The sequence below is a fragment of the Ichthyophthirius multifiliis genome (genome assembly GCF_000220395.1).
Source record: "Ichthyophthirius multifiliis unplaced genomic scaffold scaff_1120509251251, whole genome shotgun sequence".
Lineage (NCBI taxonomy): Eukaryota > Ciliophora > Oligohymenophorea > Hymenostomatida > Ichthyophthirius > Ichthyophthirius multifiliis.
The window spans coordinates 159016-178178 of NW_004086056.1; the positions used below are offsets into that span (position 1 = coordinate 159016).

Genomic DNA, 19163 nt, shown 5'->3' on the forward strand with positions numbered 1-19163 from the left:
TAGAAGGCTAATTCATAAATAATATATCATTTTTTGATATACCAGTTAAATTAAATTTACTATTTCCTGAATCAACTTTAGAAACAAAAGGCCTATTAAATATAAAACTATTTTATTATGATATATCGATGTTTTATTTATCATATTTTACTATTGAGTTATTCATTTATTGGAATTTTTTAAAATTTATATAATTATTTTTTATTATTATTATTTTTTATTTTTATATGTAATTATTATATATTTATTTTTATATATATTTTTTTCTTTTAATAATAAAAAAATATTAAATATTTTTTCAAAGTATATCTTGCTGCCAAAAGTTGTCAAATTAAATTTATATTTATAATAAATTATTTTTAAAGAGCGCATAAAATTATATTTTTATAAATAAATGTCGATATCGGAATATATATTATTTTTTTACATTTATTTAATAAAATAAAAATTATTAATATACTTAAACTCTCACTTATTTATTTTTAATAAAAAATATTATTTTAATGTATATGCCTTAAATTTTATGAATTAGCAATATTTAAAAATAAGTTTAGATTATAATTAATATTCTAAAAAATTATATTATCTCTTCATATGTATAAAGTTTAAATTTGAAAAATAATATTTTATTTAAAGAAAAATAATTAGCATATAAAAAAAACAAAACAAATATTACTTGTTCATATTTTATTATATATTTAAAAAAAAAAAAAAATCATTTTTTTACGCTCTTTTTTTTATTTATTAAGTTTTTTTTTTTTAAAAAAAAAATACAGTAAAAATGAAGAAATTAAAAAGGTAATATAAATATTATATATTAAAATAATATTTATTGTAAAAAAATTAATATTTATATTTTATATTATAGCTTAATTTGTTTTATTTCAAATATTAACTTTTGAAAAAAAAAATACGAAATAAAGCAAAACGTATTTAATTTATATTTAAAAATAAAAAATATTTATATAATTTAATTATATAAATATAATAAATAATTTAAAAATACTTTACTTCATTTAAATAAATATTTTAAAATCTTATATTTGATAATAAAAATAAATATATAATTAAATATATTTTTATAAATATAAAATATAAAATAATATATTAATAAGATAAATTTGATAATATTTAAAATAAAATAATTTGATTTAATATGTAATATTTTCATATTTTTTTATTTTTTTCAGATTATTTATTTTATTTTAGTTAATATATATTGTTAAATATTTAAAAATTAAATATAAATACTATTTAATATAAAAAATAAAAATCTTATAAATATTTGTTTAGTTAATTCCAAATAATAATAATCAAATAATAAATAAATATTATGAATTCATATATTTATATATTATGATTATATTTTTTTTAAAAAAAAAAAAACTTAGTTTTCAAAACATTTTATTATTATTTCAAAAAATAAATATTTATATATATTTTTTTTAAATTAAATAATAATAAGATAAATTATAATTTATAGTACAAAAAGGATATGAATATAGAACCTTAAATAAAAGCAGCTGATATGGAAGAAGATATGATTAAAAAAGTTAAAGAGATATCTTTATAAGCAATAAAAGATTATAAATAAGAAAGGCAAATTGCAAACTATATTAAAACCGTATTTGATAAACAAGATGGATATGGATGGAATTGTATTGTTGGAAGAAATTTCGGATCACATATAGTCCACTAGACAAAAAAATATTGTTTTTTCTAAATAAACGAACTATAATTATTATTATGGAAAGCATGATTATTATTATTTTTAAAATCTAATTTTATATTTATTAAGGAATAAAAAATATTTTATTTAATTATTATTAAAGGAAAAGAATTTACTAATTTATAATATTAATTTTTAATTTATATTTAATGTTATAAAATAATAATACTTTTTAATAAAAAAAATAAAAATATAATTCATTAGTTTGAAAAATAATATAATTTTTAATGAGTAAATCTAATAAATTTTATATTGGATATTTATTAAGAAAGGCAATATAACCTTTTTCATTAAAAAAAGAAAATACTATTTTAAATAATAATAATGAAAAGTATATTAGTAAAAAAGTATCAAATATAAAATAAAGTGACGGTAATATTTAATCTAGTTTAGAATTGTAATATGGAATTAATCTAAAAACATAAAAAAGTAACGAATAAAAAGATAATACAAAATAAGAAAGAAACACTATAAGTATAGAAAAATTAAAAAATGAATATAAAAATTAAGAAAAAGATCCATTTTTCAAACAAATGCACTAAAAAATGAATTAAAATAAATATTAAGATGATTTTTTAATAATGTCTCCAATAGATAACTAATTAAGGTGGAAATAAAATAAAAAATAAAGATTTAGTGCCTAAAAAAATTTGAATATTATACTTTCCTAAAATATTTAATAAGAAAAAATAAATGAACTTTTTAGGGATTTCAAAAATATATAGCTTAAAGATAGAATAAATGAACTCAAAAATAAGAATTCTGATATGGCAAATATTTAAAAAAATATTAAAAATTAAAATATTGATAACATTTTTAAAGATGAATTAAAAAGCAAAACTTATTTATAAAAATTATGTAAAAGCAAATAATACGATATGTCAGTTATTTTATAAATTAATAACGGTATATTATTATTTTTTCGAATAAATATTTAAATAAATATACTTTTTTATAAATATAGATGAAATCAAATATAAAAAGGAAGAAATTAAATATTCAAATGAAACAAAAGCATTAGATATATTAAATTAATATATTGAAAATGAAGAAAAAGAATAATAAAGAAACGCTATTAAGCTTTTTAAATATTCGAAATTAGAAAATACTGATAATTAAAATAAAATAAAAATGCACGAAATAAAAATTAAAAATGAATTAAACTAAAAATTTTAAAATTAATTTTAGGAAAATTGTAAAAACTAACTTCTAAATAAGTTGAAAAAAAATGGTAAATTATCTCATTTATAGTTATAATATTTTTTTAAAAGAATAAAAAGATTAAAATCGTTTCCAAAGAAAAAACAATTTGCATTATAATCCTCAAAAATTTCAAAATTCTACTTATAAAATGACTAAGAATCTTGATTTTTTTTCTTTATAAATTTAAACGTAATAATAAGAACTTTAAAATAGTAATGATTTATAAGATTATAATATTATTCGTAATAATAGTACAAAAGAAACGTATAAAATATAAAGTTTAAATGAAAACATGCTTAAATCTAATTAAAGTAATTTTTTCGATAAGGTTACTGAGAAATAAAAAGATAGTAAATTTAAATAAAACAATTTTATTATTAAATCTAGATAAAAAAGTTTTAGTAAACATTAAAACTCTACCTATACAAATTATATTTTAAATAACTTTATTAAAAAATGTGATTTGCTTTAATCTTAAGAAGAAATAAATAGTAAATCAATCAAACGATCTATGCATTAATTATAAAATAATTTAGAAGAGGATGTAAATAATCTCGTTAATATCGGAAGACTAGGTTAACTTGCTTAACATAAGAAAATTTAAAATTTAAATTTCAATGAATTTATATAAAAAGCTGACTTTAAAAGAAAATTAATTTCTTTTCTTGTGGAAAATGTAGATAATAAAAATCATATTATAAGTAAATATAAATAATAAAAAAATACACTTTCATAATATAAGCAATTAATAGAAAAACATTAATGAATTTTTCTTAAAAATAAAAATTCTACTTTTGCATAATTTTTAAATTAATTTAAAAAAAAAAATATAATATATTTTTTAAAAAAAATTATTTTTGTCCATTTTTTAATATAGATATGTTTATACATTTATAAATAAATTTTAAATTATAAATATATTATTCTAATTAAAGTTTCATTACAATTCATTTTTTAGCAGCCATATTAATTCTTAAAGATCTACCTTTTAATTTTTCTCCGTTTAATGCAAGTGCTTTTTATACTGAATTTTTATTTTCACATATAGCAAAAACTATACCTTTAAAATTACCTTCATTATCTAATAAAATAAATATATTTAAATGGAATATATTAAAAAAATTACCATTAAGTGGCCTTAATTAAGTAAATCTAACTAAATTTTTATTAAAGAATTATGTTACTTCTCTTTCTTAAATATCAAAAGGTAAACCTCCAACAAAGATTTCCAACTCTTTTTTTGTTTGTTAATCCATTCTTATATTTCCATTTTATGAGAATCCTTAAAATCCGGTATTGTTTCCACCATTATTATAATTAGAGTTATTTCCAAAGCCTTAAGCCATATCATCTTCTAATTTAGGCATGACAGTTGCTTTTTCTAAAAGTAGTCCTTTCTTTGCACCATCAGCAATATTTTATATATATTCTTCAAATTTTACTATATCTGATTCTGCAACATCAAATACAGCTCCCAAAGAATCCGCACATTTTTTCATTCCTTTAACTCTATCAACAACTTCAATATCGAAATTACTTTTAAGCCAATTCCAAATATATCCTAAACCTCTAATTTCATGTGGTGCTTTAACAATATAAGTACAATATCCTTCTAAACAACATAATAAACTTCTTTATTTGACACCCTCTATATATCCAGAAATATATGCTAGTGCCCTTGAAAGAGCCTCTTAGGGTCCAAATTCTTAAATTAGATCTTCACTAACTTATTAGAACATGGAAACAACTTCCTAGTTGACAGTTTTGAGATTTTTTTTTATATCAGTTTAGGATGCTTTTACTATATCTCCAGGTTGCGGAGCACCAACTATTTTCATTTTTATATGACATTTTTTTTCTATTCTTTCAATTAAACCTACTTGTTTTTTTGTAAAGAATGTTATACAAACTCCTGTTTTGCCTGCTCTTCCAGTTCTTCCGGCTCTATGAATGTATGTATCGAGCTCTTTTGGGGGTTCTAATTAGACAATTAAATCTACTTCGGGAATATCTAAACCTCTTGAAGCTACATTTGTAGCTACTAAGCATTTAAATTTACCTTCTCTAAAACCTTAAAAAGTTATTTCTCTTTATTTTTATGGTATATCACCATGAAGTACTTATAAATCTTGCTTTATGTTTGCTTTTAACATAATTTCATTAGCCTCATTTTTTGTTTCACAAAATATAATTACTCGAGAATGGGCTCCTCCTCCATAACACAAAATTACGTCTCCAATAGCTTCTGTACGTTAATAAAATGGGCAATTTATGGCTAAATGAGTTACTCCTTAACTTGTTTTATTATCATTATTCCTTACCAAATCTATCATTACAATATTTTATTCCTATAAGTATTTTCTACTTATTTCATGTACCCAGCTTGGTACAGTGGCAGAAAATAATAAGTTTTAAGTTCTTGGTAGTCCCAAACTTTCTCTACTTTCTACAATATTTTTAAATATTTTTTCTATGTCATCCTAAAATCCAAAATTTAACATTTAATCAGCCTCATCAAGAATTACAGTTTTCAAATTTGAAAGTATTAAATTTCCTCTATCGAATTAATCTATTATACGACCAGGGGTTCCTACAGCTATTTCACATCCATCCCTTAACTAGTTTGTTTATTCTCTAATATCAGTCCCTCCATATATTTATAAAACTCTGAATTCGTTATCTGAATGTTTTAAAGATGATATTTCATTAGCTACTTATATGCATAATTCTCTTGTTGGTACTAATATTAATACATAAGGGCTTTATCTTCTCTTTATTACTCCAAAAAAGCCATCTTCTCTTAGCTTTTCTATTAAAGGCAATGAATAGCCTAAGGTCTTTCCTGATCCTGTTCTGTCTTTTCCTATTACATCTTTTCCTGCTTATATAGCCTTAAAGCAATGTTCTTAGATTGGAAAGAGATATGTTATGTTTCTTTTATTGAGTAAGTCTATTGTTTTTTTATTTTTTATGTATTTCTACATGTTTCCTTTATCGTGTTAAGCTTCTATTTTTTAGGTGTTCTTGGGTTTATTCTACTCATCTTCACTTTCAGGTATCCATTCACGGTCTTTGGGTTTAAAATTCTTGGTTTTTTTTTCTACTGGAAATTATGATTTTTAAGAAAATGTTGTGTTGCTAAAGGTTCTTTTATTATTTGTGAAATCTTTACCCATTTTTTTAGTTTTTTTTTTTTTAATAAATAATTTTTTATTTAATCTATATTTGCTTTTATTAAATTTAGTTTTGTATTTAGATAAAATTAATTTTTTTTTTAGTGTGTAGAAATAATTTCGTTATAAACAAAATATATATTATTATAAAATTATATAATTAATTTTCAATTTTCTTTAATTAATATATTTTTAATAACAATAATTCTTTTAATTTCTTATTTTTTTTTTAAATAAAAAAATTGAAATAATGAAAGAAATAAAAAAAGTATAACTATTTTTAAATTTATATAATAAATATATTTTTATAAAAAAAAAAAATTTTAAAAATTAATAAAATAAATATGAGTAAAAAAGCATAAACAGGTGCTACAAGTTAAGAATATTAAATAAGGCCTAAACAAAGAGAAAAGTTCAAACCTGGCAAAGCAAAAGAAATAATAAATGAAGTTTTATAAGATAAGCTGAAAAATGCCTAATAATATGATGTAACTACTACTTCTAATCTCTCGAAAGAAATAGCTGATACAATTAAATATAAATTAAAAGATTTAAATTACCCAAGATACAAATTTTTGGTTTCTGTAATTATTGGATAACAAAAAGGTTAAGGTTTGAGGGTTGGTTCAAGATGTTTTTGGGATTATGATACTGATTATCTTGCAAGTGATTATTATGTAAATGATTAGTTATTTTGTTTAGCAACTGTTTATGGAGTTTATCTTTATTGAAAAAATAAATAAAATAGGTCTTCTTTATTATTAAATATTTTAATTGAATTTTTATGTAAAATTTAAATAAATGATATTTATTTATGTTTATTTTTTTGTTTTGAAAACTTTGATTGTTAAGATATTTTTTTATTATTACTTTATTGATTAATGTTACTTTTTTTTTTAAAAAAAAATTGATTTTAATAATTATAAAAATTCACATAATAATAAATTACTTTATTAATTATTTATTTTTAAATAAATAAATATAAAGTAATTATATTGTTTCTAAAAAAAAAAAATTTTTGTATAGTTAATAACGATTTATATGTTTATCTTTTATTAAAAAAAAAAAAATATATTCTAAAATATAAAAATTATTTTATGATTATATATATATAAAAAAATTCATTTAAATAAATTTTTCAAAATATAATTTCTTTTCTAATTTAATTGTATTTGTTATTTCTAAATATTTTTATGAAAAATCATTTTTCTTTTATAATTTAATCACTTATTATTCCACTAAATTATTTATTTATTTTTTTTTGAGTAATTTTTCCATTATTAATACTTTATTTTTTTAATTCAATATCTTCGTATTTTACCATTTCATTTATATATTCTGATTCTTTATTTTATTTATTGTCAAATAATTAATTATAGAATATAGATTTATTTATGGAATTATGCTTACTAACAGAAAACCTGTGTTCAAAATTTTTCTTCTAATAATTATTTTATGGCAATTATTATTAATTTTAATCACTAATATTTTAAAAATCATAACTTGCTGAATATTTGTGTCTACCAGGCTATTTTTTTTCAACTGTTATATTTTAACTAAATTATTTTTTATAAAAGTCTTATTCTTATTAATTATTATTTGGTTATTCTCTCTCTATTTTTAAAAATTTAAAAATCATTTGAATTTTATTAAATTTTATTTTACAGATTAAATTGTACATTTTACTCTCAATTTTCTAATTGTTTTATTTATTTTATTCTGTGTGTATTATATTTTGAAAATCAAACCCTTAATTAGATTGATAATTATTTTATTTGTTCTTATCTTATATTATCTCCTTTATGTTTTTTTAATTTATTCCACATAACCAATCCAATATATCTTTATTTTATTAAGTTTATTATTTATCTTTATATAATTATTAGATTTATTATTTTAATACTAATTGTTGTTTAGTTTATATTAATCGTTTGACATCTTAATTATATTAAAAAAATATTTAAAATATATGAGTATATATATTTATCAAATTTTAATATTTTTTAATTTACATAATTTTAATTTAAAAAAAAAATTAAATTATAATTTAATTTAAAAAAAAGAAAAAATAATTTAATAGAAATTATTTTTATATAAATAAAATTTAATCATATATTTTATATTAGTTCAAATTAAATACAAATGTTCATGATTTAATATATTCTTTTTATTTCTTATATAAATATATGGCTATAATTTATTCTTTTTTTAATAAATAAATTCAAAAATATTAAATTGAAAATATTTGTACAAATAAATTAAATTATTTTTTAAATAAAAAACACATTCCTATATAAAATTTAAACAATCAAATATTTACAAAAAAAATTCAAATTATATTTTAAAAATATCACTTCAAATTTAAATTAATTATTTAAAAATATTTAAATAATTTAACTTTTTTTTTTTTGATTATTTATATATTTCTTTTCCTATAATAATTTTATATACTTATATTAATGATTATTAATATTTATTTGTTTAACTGTATATTATTAAAATACATATATTTCATGTTATTTTTGTTTGTTTGCTAAAATTTGAATAACTTTAAAAAAATATTAACTAATATGCGATTTCTATATTTTAATTTTTAAAATTATGAAACTTATATAAAATTGATAAATAAATAAAGAAAACAAGTTTTTGGGAAAATTCTATATCTTTCATTATTATTTTTGACATTTCTTCCCTTTAATTTTATTTTATAAAACATTTTTTCTGAAATATTCTTGTCTTAATTTATAAATATTAAATTAATAAGAATCTATTAGTATATTTTACCTAAATAATTATCAAAAAAGTATAATATCCCAAAATATTTAATTACTTTAATGAAAATAAATTGAATTAGTTAGTTTATTATATTTTAATTTATAAATAAAAGTTAAATTTAAGTACATAAAAAAAAAAAATTAATAAAATATTAATATTTGAAAAAAATTCATAAATCACTATCTTAAGGCCATAGTTCTTTTGGTAAAATTTTAACATATTAAAAATATTTTTCATCAATATAATTTTCTTTTTTTCGCTTATATTATTTTCTTATTTATATAGCTTATTAAACACTGGTATCTTTTTTTATCTCTTCTTCAATTTTCAAAATCACTTCATTTTTAATTTTTTCACATGCACTTTCAATATTATCAAGAATGGCTTATTATATGATTTTATCTTATTCATCTTCATTTAAATTATTATATTAATTTAGAGCTTATTTAAGTTTAATTTAAAAACATTATTTTAAAGGTTCTCTGCATGTAACTAAAGAAAGAGAGCTAGCTAATTTTTAGGTCATTGAAGTGATCCCATTAAGAACAATATTTTCGTTAGATTAAATACAAAAATCTTTTAGTTTTATCTCCTTTGCAGTAGTTAAAGAAAGAGCAATACTTCTTTGTAAAATTGGGTTTACTATTTCTTAAATTGATTACTCTAAATCATTTTAAATTATTTATTTCAAATTTAAGGCGACTTATTTATTAGACTATGTACAATTATCCTATTATTATTTTAAATTGCTAACATTATTTTTGCTATTAATATTTTAATCTAAAGTATATTATATATATGTACAAGGTTCTAAATCTTTTTAAGGATCTATTTCTAGTTCTTTAAAGAGAGTTTGAATTTCGATTTTTTAATTTAGCTTTATTTTTTTTAAGTTTTTGATTTCTTCAAGTAGGCTGAATATTCGGCGTATCCAAATATTATTTTTATGTTAAAATATATGGGAATCTTTAGAATAAAATAACAATCTTTTAATTACAGGAATTATCATTTCTATTTTTTCAGGATATGAAGATGTAATTAAAGTTTTAATATTTAAATATTTTGAAAAAATAGGAATATTTCTTTTTATTGTTAATTATCCTATCCAAGATGATATATTTTTTATTTAATTTTTCTCATTTAAAGTAGAATTGGTATTTGATTATAATAGATTTTTAAGTAAAATAAGTGATTATTTAATTAAGTATTTAAAAAGATTCTTATTATTGATTTTTTCAAGCAAACTTATATAATTAGATTAATTTTCAAGTTCATTTGGAGCACGATAAAAAATTAATTGACATACAAACCATTTTAAGTTATTTTAGTTATCTATATAAAGTTTAATTTCTTCAATATTTTTTTGAATTTGTTATTCAGTAAGTTAATTTAAAAAAAATACTAATTTCATTTTTATATTCTCTTTAACTAAATTTTGTATTTGCTGTTCATTGATTTCATTTTAGATTATTTCAGTTATTGTTAAGTTTGAATAATCACATTAATTATCTCGAATATTTACAAAATTTACACCTCCTATATATTATTTTTTGGGGGTTAAAGAATCTTCCGTTTCTTCAAAAGTAGATATTATGTTCTCTTAGTAATATTAGATTGTAATATCTTAGTTTATTAATGGTTAATTTAATTATTATGAAATATCATTTTAGGAATCTTAAGATATCTATTAAACCGAATTTTCGAGAATAAAATTCTGTTGTTAATCTTATAATAATTAAATTTAAGCCTGTAATGGATCGAATTATTTTTTACTTTTTAATTAAAGTTTTTTTTTATTTTGATTTTTTTATTATTGTTAGGATAAAACTTTTATTTAACTTTAATTATTTTCGATATTTTACATTTTATTTATGTTAATTTGATTTAGACATTTATCTTTTATTTAATCTAAATATTATATATCATTATTAAATATAATCCCTTTTTTATAACAGTTCTTATAAAAAATATTAATTTTTTTAATTAATAATATATATATATATATATATAAATATATATATATATATATATATAATATACATATATATATATATATATATATATATATATATATATTTTTACTTCAACAATTTTCAACAAGAAATCAGGATAAAATAAAAGAATCTATGAGTCAAAGAGACCATAAATAAAATTAGGAAATTCATAAAGCCTATCATTCATTCCATCTATAGCTTTAATACTAAATTCAATTTTTTTATTATTTCTTTTACAATAATCAAGAACTATTTCTAAAAATATAGCCAATGGTTTTTAGAAAATTAATCTTTTGTTTTTTTTGATAAAAAATCAAAATTAAATAAAAAATAAAATACTATGCATTTATAATTGCTCCAAATAATTAGCCTGTAAAAATCAATTCACTATAAGGATATTAGTCATGGAATCTACATTCTTCTAAAAGTCCAGTAATCATACAAGCAAAAACTTCATTATCTTCCTTAATATTAGATTTTCTTAAATTATTTAAATTATCAATAAATTATTCAATGCTGATTTCTTTAGAATACAATTATTAAAATTATGTATTAGCTTTTTTTTCTATTTATTAAATTTATGGATTAATTCTTCCATTTAATTAAGGAAAACATTCAATAATTATTTTATATTATTCTTACAGTTTCTAACGATTTATTTCAGATAAATTATAAGGAGGTTCAGTTAACAAGCACTCAAAAATGATGGTTAAAATTTCAGGGGTTATTTAAGCTTTCTCAAGTGCACTTTCATATAATTCTTATAAATTATTAATAAAATAAGTTTTAGAATTGATTTAATTAATTTAGCTAAGTAAATTATCGTCAATATAAGTTAGTAAAGCTTCCACAAAAGGATTACCTACATTTTTAATTCTTTCATTAATCCATTAATCAAAATGAAGGAATTCTCTTTTTCCAGCAAGGATACCCAAAGAAACAGAAAAGTAATAATCTTTACAATTTGTTAAAGAAATTAAAGAATCTTTTATTTATTGGGAAATATCTAAAATTCTGGAGATATTTAAGCAAGTATTTTCTTTTTTGTTATCATTTTTGTATAGCTCACACATTGCGTTTATTAAAAGATCTTCGTTTTTTTTCCATATTGCTTCTAATATTTATACAGAACTAGAATGATTAGAAAGGTAGTTTTGAAATAATTAACTTAATATTTCATTTTACAAGCCTTAATTTTTTATATTTTTTATTTATGATAAACCTACTGTTAGTATATCTGTACATTTCTTTAGCGGGTACTCTAACAACAATTTTGTTTCGTCATAATATTCTTCACTTAATTGTAAAATTTATTGTAATATATCTACACATGCCCAAAATTAAAGAACTGGAGGATTTAATGTTTAATATTTATATAGTGGATTAAAGTCTAAATTAATAATTGTCTTCGGTATTTCGTCCCAACGAACTATTGAAGGTTAATTTAGTTAAAGAAGGTTTTTAAAAAATTAAAGCTGACTTTTTGAATTCTACCATTTTTGATTAAATAATTATTAAGGCATGGAAAAAAAATATTGCTTATTTATTTATAAAAAAATATTGAAAAATGTGCAAAACTATTAATATGTTTCTATTTATAGGTTTTAACAATCCATTTATAATAATACTTTTCCCCACTTTTGAATTAATATTTTTTAAAATAATTTAAAAAATATTAATTTTTTTAAATACATTAATACTTGAAACTTTTTAAATAATTAGTTTTATAATGTTTGAAATATTCCAATTTGCTTTTTATAAATCTTCTTATTTTTGTTATATGTCTAAAGATATATATTCTATGCATTAGTAAACTTATTCATTACTAAAACTTTAAAAATCTAAAAAAAGTAAATTTAAACTTTCTATTGATTAACTAATAACTGAACCTTATTGTTTTAATATATCACATGGATTCAGAGAACTAATATTTTAAATTTCGTTATTTTCAAGAAATAAAGTATTTTATTTTAATTCAGTTTATGTTTATTTTAAATATTAGATTTATTCATTCATTATCTTTTTTAATATATAAATATTAAATTAAATAATATAAAATATAAAAAAACTATATATATAAATTATATTTTAAATTATTTATTTTTTTATAAGAATTTTATTAACTTTTAGTTCTGGATTAGATCTTACAACTAAAAGTAAATTTTGTAATGAATTTTAAGGAACAATTTATGGTTACTTTTTTTAATAATAAACATTAATATTTTATTTTAACAATTTTATGCCTAAAATTAAAATTTAAAAAAATAAAATAAAAAATTAATAATTTATTATATTAATATTAATTATATAAAATAATAATTTAATTTACCTTCTTTTGCTATGTTTTTATTTACAGAAATTGCAAGAGCTAAAGAAATAAAAATTTAAATAACTAAATTTAATTTTAAATATTTAAATAATTATTCAACATAATTTATTAAATTTTAAGCTAACTCTTCTTAATTAATATGTTTTAAATTTAAATTTTCTTTTATATGTTTTATTATCAATTCAGGTAAATAATCTAAATATTCTTTTGTTTAACTAAATACAATTTCCTAGAGATAATAGGCTAAAAATTATCCTTTTTAATTCAGATTTTTTTAAAAGTCTAAGTTTTTTAAAATGCTTATTATTAAATATTACTCGGCTTCAATGCCATTTAAATTTATAATCTTTTTACCATATTTTTTATATATACATTTATTTATTATTATTAATTTTTTTGTTTTTTGTTTTTTTAATTTTACTTATTGTATTGAATTGTTAACTGCAGATAGTGATTTTTTTTAATCAATTTAAGATATCTAATTATCTATCTCATTTATATAAGAATTTTAAATTTATTTTATTTATAAAGACTTTGTAAGGTCAGGCTCTTTTTTAGTATTCATTTATATTTAATTATTATTTTATAGTTTTTAAATTATATTAAATAATTATATATTATTATTATTATTATTTCTATAATATTTGTAATTTAGATTACTTTTTAAATTTTCCTTAAAATAAATGAAAATATTATATAATTTGTAGTTAATTTTTAAAATATAATGATTATATAAAATTATAATTTTTTATTGTTTCAAGTCATATTTATATATAAATATTTCTATTTTTGAAATAAATACACAATATTACTTTTTTATAATATATATTTTAATTTCTATTTTAATATTTATTTAGTTTTTTTTTTTTTTTATTGAAATTATTATAAATATATCATATAATATTTCATTATTATTATTTTTATAATAATTTTTAATATGTATTTTCAGTTTATTATTTAACAAAATTAAAATAATTTATATGTTATTCTTCATATTTTAAATTTTATTTGTGAATATTAAATTATTATTGTAACTTCTATTATAAATTTTATCTAATAATATTATTCTAGATATTCTTAAATTATATTTTCTTTTAAGGTTTTCCTTAAAATTTTGTAGGATAAATCTTTTCTATTCTATTTATTTTAATAATATATAATTAAAATAAAAATTATAAAAATTGTATATATTTTATTTTAATATTTAACTATAATAGAGAGAAACTTAACTGATTTTATAGGATATATAATATTTTATTATAAAGTCAATAATTTTTTTTTTAAATTAGATGATTTTGCTAGTATTATTTAAATAATTTATAAGTCAGAAATTAGTTTGTATATTAGAAATAAATAAATTATTAGTTCAATTTTTTTTTCTAATTTATTAAAATAATGATTTTTAAAAACTTTAGATATAAAAAATGAATTTTTAGCATTTTATATTTATTTTTTATTTTTATAATTAAATATTAAATTTATATAAAATTTAATATATATATAAAAAGATAATCTACAAATATTAAAATGTTTTATATAATATTTGTTATTATAAACTTTTTATATATATATTTAAGAAATAAAATATTAATTTTTTTAGTATATAAATAATTTTGATAAATATTTTTAAAGCATATAATTTAACTTTTATAATTATTATAATAGGATAATTATTAAAATTAATATATACTAAGGCAATATTAAAATTAAAGTAAAACGATACAAATTAAAATTATAATATATAAATGTATTATTATATTTATTATTATTATTATTATTATTATTATTATTATTATTATTATTATTATTATTTTATATATTTTAATTTATATACATAATTTTTATTTTTATTTCATATATTTATTAATATTTTTTAAATGTACAGTATTAAATTTATATTTAATTTAATATATAATTCTACTTCTTTTATTTTCTTTTTATCTTTCTCTAAACATAATATTATTTCATTTTTATTATTTTTTTTCACTAAATTTTTTTATATTTTTATTTATTTCTCATATTTTTTTAATAATTTATATCTTTTTTAAGAATTTTGTCATTTTATACATCCTTTTATATATACATATTAAAATAAATTTTATAAATTAAATTTTTTTATTTAATAAACTACATTTTATTTTTTTTAACTTAATTTTATTTTTCTAATTTTTTTCTTATTATTATTTTAAGTATTTAACTTACAAATATTATAATTTAGATTTTAAAATTCTAAAGTATAAATTTCTTTATATTTTTAATAATTAGATAAATTAATTTTTAAATATTTTATTTTCTAAGATCTTTATATTTTTTCTTTATTTGTCTATTTATTTTCTTTTTATTTACTTTTATTATAAATAATAGTATGTGATTTTTTATATCAATTTTATTATTTATAAAATAATATTATTTAAATACTTATTTTATTTAAATTACATTTTTAAACTTTTTTTTTTAATATATATTTAAAATTCTAATATACATAATTTAGTTAATTATTTTACAACTTTTATTATAAATATATATATTACTTGTTCTAATATTTTTTTGTGTTATTATTTTTTTTGTTTAAAAAAAAGTTAATCAGTAATAAAAACCAAGTAAATAAAAATTTAGTATAATCGAATTTTTTAATTAAGTTTTAAATAAATAAAATACAAAAAATATAAAATCAAGAAAATGTATATAATATATATATAAAATATGATTTTGGTTTTTATTATTTTTATATAATAGTTAATTAAATAATTTATCTTTTAAACTTATGTGATGATGTCATAAATGAATTTATTATCGTGTACATTGTTTAGGTTTTATTTTAAGTAATTTTATGAATTAGTGTTATTTTATTAATTATAGAAATTATTGTTAAATAATAATTGTTTTAATGTTTATATTGTTAGTTTATTTATTTTATTTTTATATAATTTATTAACATATTTAAATTTTGATTTTTATATATGAATTGATTGAATTTTACGAATACATATTAATTTTTTAATAATTAAAAAAATATGATGTACTTTTATAATAATTATAAAAATAAAACTATTAATTATATATCAAAATAAATATATATTTTTATTTATAATATAAAAATTAAATTAATTTTAAAATAATTATTTCTTAAATTATTTGTTAATTAATGTAAAAGATATAGAGTTAATTATAGTATAATTTATAAAAAAATTAAATTAAATTAAAAAATAATAATAATAATAATAATAATATATATAATATAAAATACTCAAGCCTAATAAATAATAAAAAAAAATTATATTATAATTTAGTTTCAACAAAAATTTTACTTTAACCATAAATTTTCAATGAATAAAATAAAAATTTTATCTAATTCATCAAAAGATTCATCAAAAAACATTAATTTGAATTACTAAATTTAAAAAAAATATATATACCCATTCCAAAAAATTATAACGACAGAAAATATAAAATAAATTAATTTAACCATAATTGATAAATTCAAACTAATAATCTTTATAAATTAAAATCTAACAATCTTATATAAAATATTAACTAGTCAGCATTAAAAAATACAAAAAACCCTTCTTTATTAAACAAAAACAAATAATAATAATAATAATATAATAATAATAATAATAATAATAATAATATTAAAAATATTTTTATATATTTATTTTAATAATAATTATTTATATATTATAATTTATATATATATTTAAAAAATTGCCATTTTTTTTTTAAAGTTATAATAAATATAAAAATTATATTTTATTTAAAATAATATATTATTTTATAAATAGCCTATTTTAAGTTTTTAATATAAATTTATTATTAATTAAATATTATCTTTATAATTGCAATTAATTTTTTATTTTTAGATTTTTATCATATTAATATAATTAATATATTATTAATTTAAAGTAGAGCAAATTATAAATATAATTTATATATTTTTTTTTTATTATATTTTTAAAAAAAATATATAATTTATCTATAATATATATAAATTATAGTTAATTTTTTTTTGTTTTGTTTAATAAATTTATAAAAAATTATTAAATATAAATGGAATATGTAAATCAAAATTTTTAATTTATCTTAATATATATTTTATAGCGACAATTATTTTTTTAATATTTTTTAAATTTATTGCCATCTGTTTTTTTCAAATTAATCACCATTTATTTGTAAAATTAATATAAATTTATATATAAAATAATAATATATTTTTATATAATAAGTATATATTTTTTTTTATTAATTTTTATTTTTATTTTTATCCTTTAATATAATTATATTTTATTTATATTAAGAAATTAATTTTTGTTTTTTATCTCTTTAACTTTATCCATAATTTTTTGTATCTGTATTTTATGTTTATTTTTAATGATTATAAATATTAAATGTATATAAACTAAATTAATAATTAAATATTATTTTAAAATCATGTTTAAAATAATATATATAAAATAAAACATTATAATGTTAATTAATACTATATTCTTTTACTAAAGCTAATTATAAATGTTATCATGATTTAATTTGATCACAATTAATTGTTTATTTTAATTTAAATTATATATTTTATAATAAAAATATATTTAAAGCTTAATATATAGTGATTATATATTTTTAAATCAAATTAATAAAGTTAAAATTATTAGCTATTTAATATAAAAACGAAATTAATTTATAGAAATTATTTTTTATATTTGTAAACATTTATATAATAATTAATTTAAATATGCTTTAAAAAAATAAATGTATTATTATTTTATTTAAAATTTTTTACATATTAATCTTTTTTCTAAAAAATATTATTAACTTGAAAGTATTTGTAATTTCCTCTCACATAAAAAATAAATAAGTGATTTAATATATATTTCTTTTCCAGACCTTTTTTAAAAATTAAAAGTTAAAAAATTAACAATTATTATAAACTTTTTTACTAAAAATTATCATATTTAATGTTTTTTTTTTTATAAAATCCATAGAGATCCCCTCCCTTTCCTCACAAAAATATAATATTTCTAAATTCCATGTAGATAATAAAGGATTTTACAATAAAACATTTATATATTATATTATTCTATCAAAAATATTATAATATCAATAAAAACATTCATTTATTTAATTAATACATATATTTAATGATATCATAATATAATGATTAATTATTAATTTTTTCATTTATCTAGTGAATTTTATAATTATAAATTGCAAAATCACTATAGTGATTATTTTTCTTCTAATTTTAAAAATATATTTAAATATTATATTTTTTAAAATACAAATAAAATGTTTATAAAATGTATAAAAATAAATATACAATTATATAATTATAATATAATAAATTAATAAGTATTTAGCTATAAATATTTCTAAAAAATATTATAAAATTATTAAAATAATAATCAATGACACAAATATAAAATCTAATCTAAATATTCAAAACAAAAATATTGAAAATATAAATAATAAAATTATAAAGTAAATATATATATAAAAGAATAAAATTTAAGATAGTTCATCATAATATTTGATATATAGAGATTAAACAATATAATATTATATATGCATCAAAAAGAAATAAAATTATGATTAAATTAAAATTTATACAAAAATTAAGTGAAATAACAAATACTATAATAACAATTTATAGATTGGATTTTTTTAGTGTATTTAAAAATCTAATTTAGAATATTGTATTAAACTGTTTATATAATTGATAAATAACTTTTAGGTATTACTGCTTTATTTATAGCATGCAAATATGAAGAAATTTATCCTCTTTATGCCGAATATATATCTAAAAGACTTTTTACTAAATAGTAAAATTAATAGATGAAAGCAGATATTATTAAAGTTTATATTTTTTCGAGTTTAATATTCCTACAGCTTATAGATTTTGTGAATACTATTATGAATACTTTAATTTAAACTAGTAACATAAATATTTGATAATTTATATAGTCGCA

General features: G+C 15.5%; 3 protein-coding genes across 3 annotated transcripts, besides 22 other annotated features; 1 reads left to right on the forward strand and 2 right to left on the reverse strand. All coding sequences in view use genetic code 6, as the record gives it.

Moving 5' to 3' along the window:
• Window positions 1-186: 186 nt before the first annotated feature.
• Window positions 187-261: a microsatellite.
• Window positions 194-227: a microsatellite.
• Window positions 217-258: a microsatellite.
• Window positions 262-3879: 3618 nt separating the features above from the next.
• Window positions 3880-6108, reverse strand: IMG5_169500 (hypothetical protein; the record flags this gene model as incomplete). Its single annotated transcript, XM_004029941.1, has 2 exons — window positions 3880-4013; window positions 4059-6108. 2 exons carry the CDS (start codon window positions 6106-6108, stop codon window positions 3880-3882), a joined length of 2184 nt encoding a protein of 727 aa, XP_004029989.1.
• Window positions 6109-6449: 341 nt separating this feature from the next.
• On the forward strand, window positions 6450-6931 carry IMG5_169510 (tctex1 domain protein 2; the record flags this gene model as incomplete). The annotated part of the gene is made up of 1 exon (XM_004029942.1): window positions 6450-6931. One exon carries the CDS (start codon window positions 6450-6452, stop codon window positions 6834-6836), a length of 387 nt encoding a protein of 128 aa, XP_004029990.1. The 3' UTR covers window positions 6837-6931.
• Window positions 6932-7944: 1013 nt separating this feature from the next.
• Window positions 7945-8002: a microsatellite.
• A 115-nt stretch (window positions 8003-8117) lies between these two features.
• Window positions 8118-8175: a microsatellite.
• Window positions 8176-10541: 2366 nt separating this feature from the next.
• IMG5_169520 (transcriptional protein, putative) lies at window positions 10542-13071 on the reverse strand (the record flags this gene model as incomplete). Its single annotated transcript, XM_004029943.1, has 6 exons — window positions 12999-13071; window positions 12567-12893; window positions 11214-12511; window positions 10963-11164; window positions 10720-10837; window positions 10542-10594 (listed from the first exon to the last, which is right to left on the reverse strand). The coding sequence occupies exons 2-6, from the start codon at window positions 12888-12890 to the stop codon at window positions 10542-10544; spliced, it is 1995 nt and encodes a 664-aa protein (XP_004029991.1). The 5' UTR covers window positions 12891-12893; window positions 12999-13071.
• Window positions 10870-10956: a microsatellite.
• Window positions 13072-13150: 79 nt separating the features above from the next.
• Window positions 13151-13183: a microsatellite.
• A 1768-nt stretch (window positions 13184-14951) lies between these two features.
• Window positions 14952-15024: a microsatellite.
• A 196-nt stretch (window positions 15025-15220) lies between these two features.
• Window positions 15221-15257: a microsatellite.
• Window positions 15258-15502: 245 nt separating this feature from the next.
• Window positions 15503-15553: a microsatellite.
• A 705-nt stretch (window positions 15554-16258) lies between these two features.
• Window positions 16259-16315: a microsatellite.
• Window positions 16316-16408: 93 nt separating this feature from the next.
• Window positions 16409-16442: a microsatellite.
• A 235-nt stretch (window positions 16443-16677) lies between these two features.
• Window positions 16678-16730: a microsatellite.
• Window positions 16731-16787: 57 nt separating this feature from the next.
• Window positions 16788-16835: a microsatellite.
• Window positions 16830-16890: a microsatellite.
• Window positions 16867-16901: a microsatellite.
• A 37-nt stretch (window positions 16902-16938) lies between these two features.
• Window positions 16939-16984: a microsatellite.
• Window positions 16943-16976: a microsatellite.
• A 389-nt stretch (window positions 16985-17373) lies between the features above and the next one.
• Window positions 17374-17422: a microsatellite.
• Window positions 17395-17437: a microsatellite.
• A 1051-nt stretch (window positions 17438-18488) lies between these two features.
• Window positions 18489-18535: a microsatellite.
• A 116-nt stretch (window positions 18536-18651) lies between these two features.
• Window positions 18652-18700: a microsatellite.
• Window positions 18701-19163: the final 463 nt, after the last annotated feature.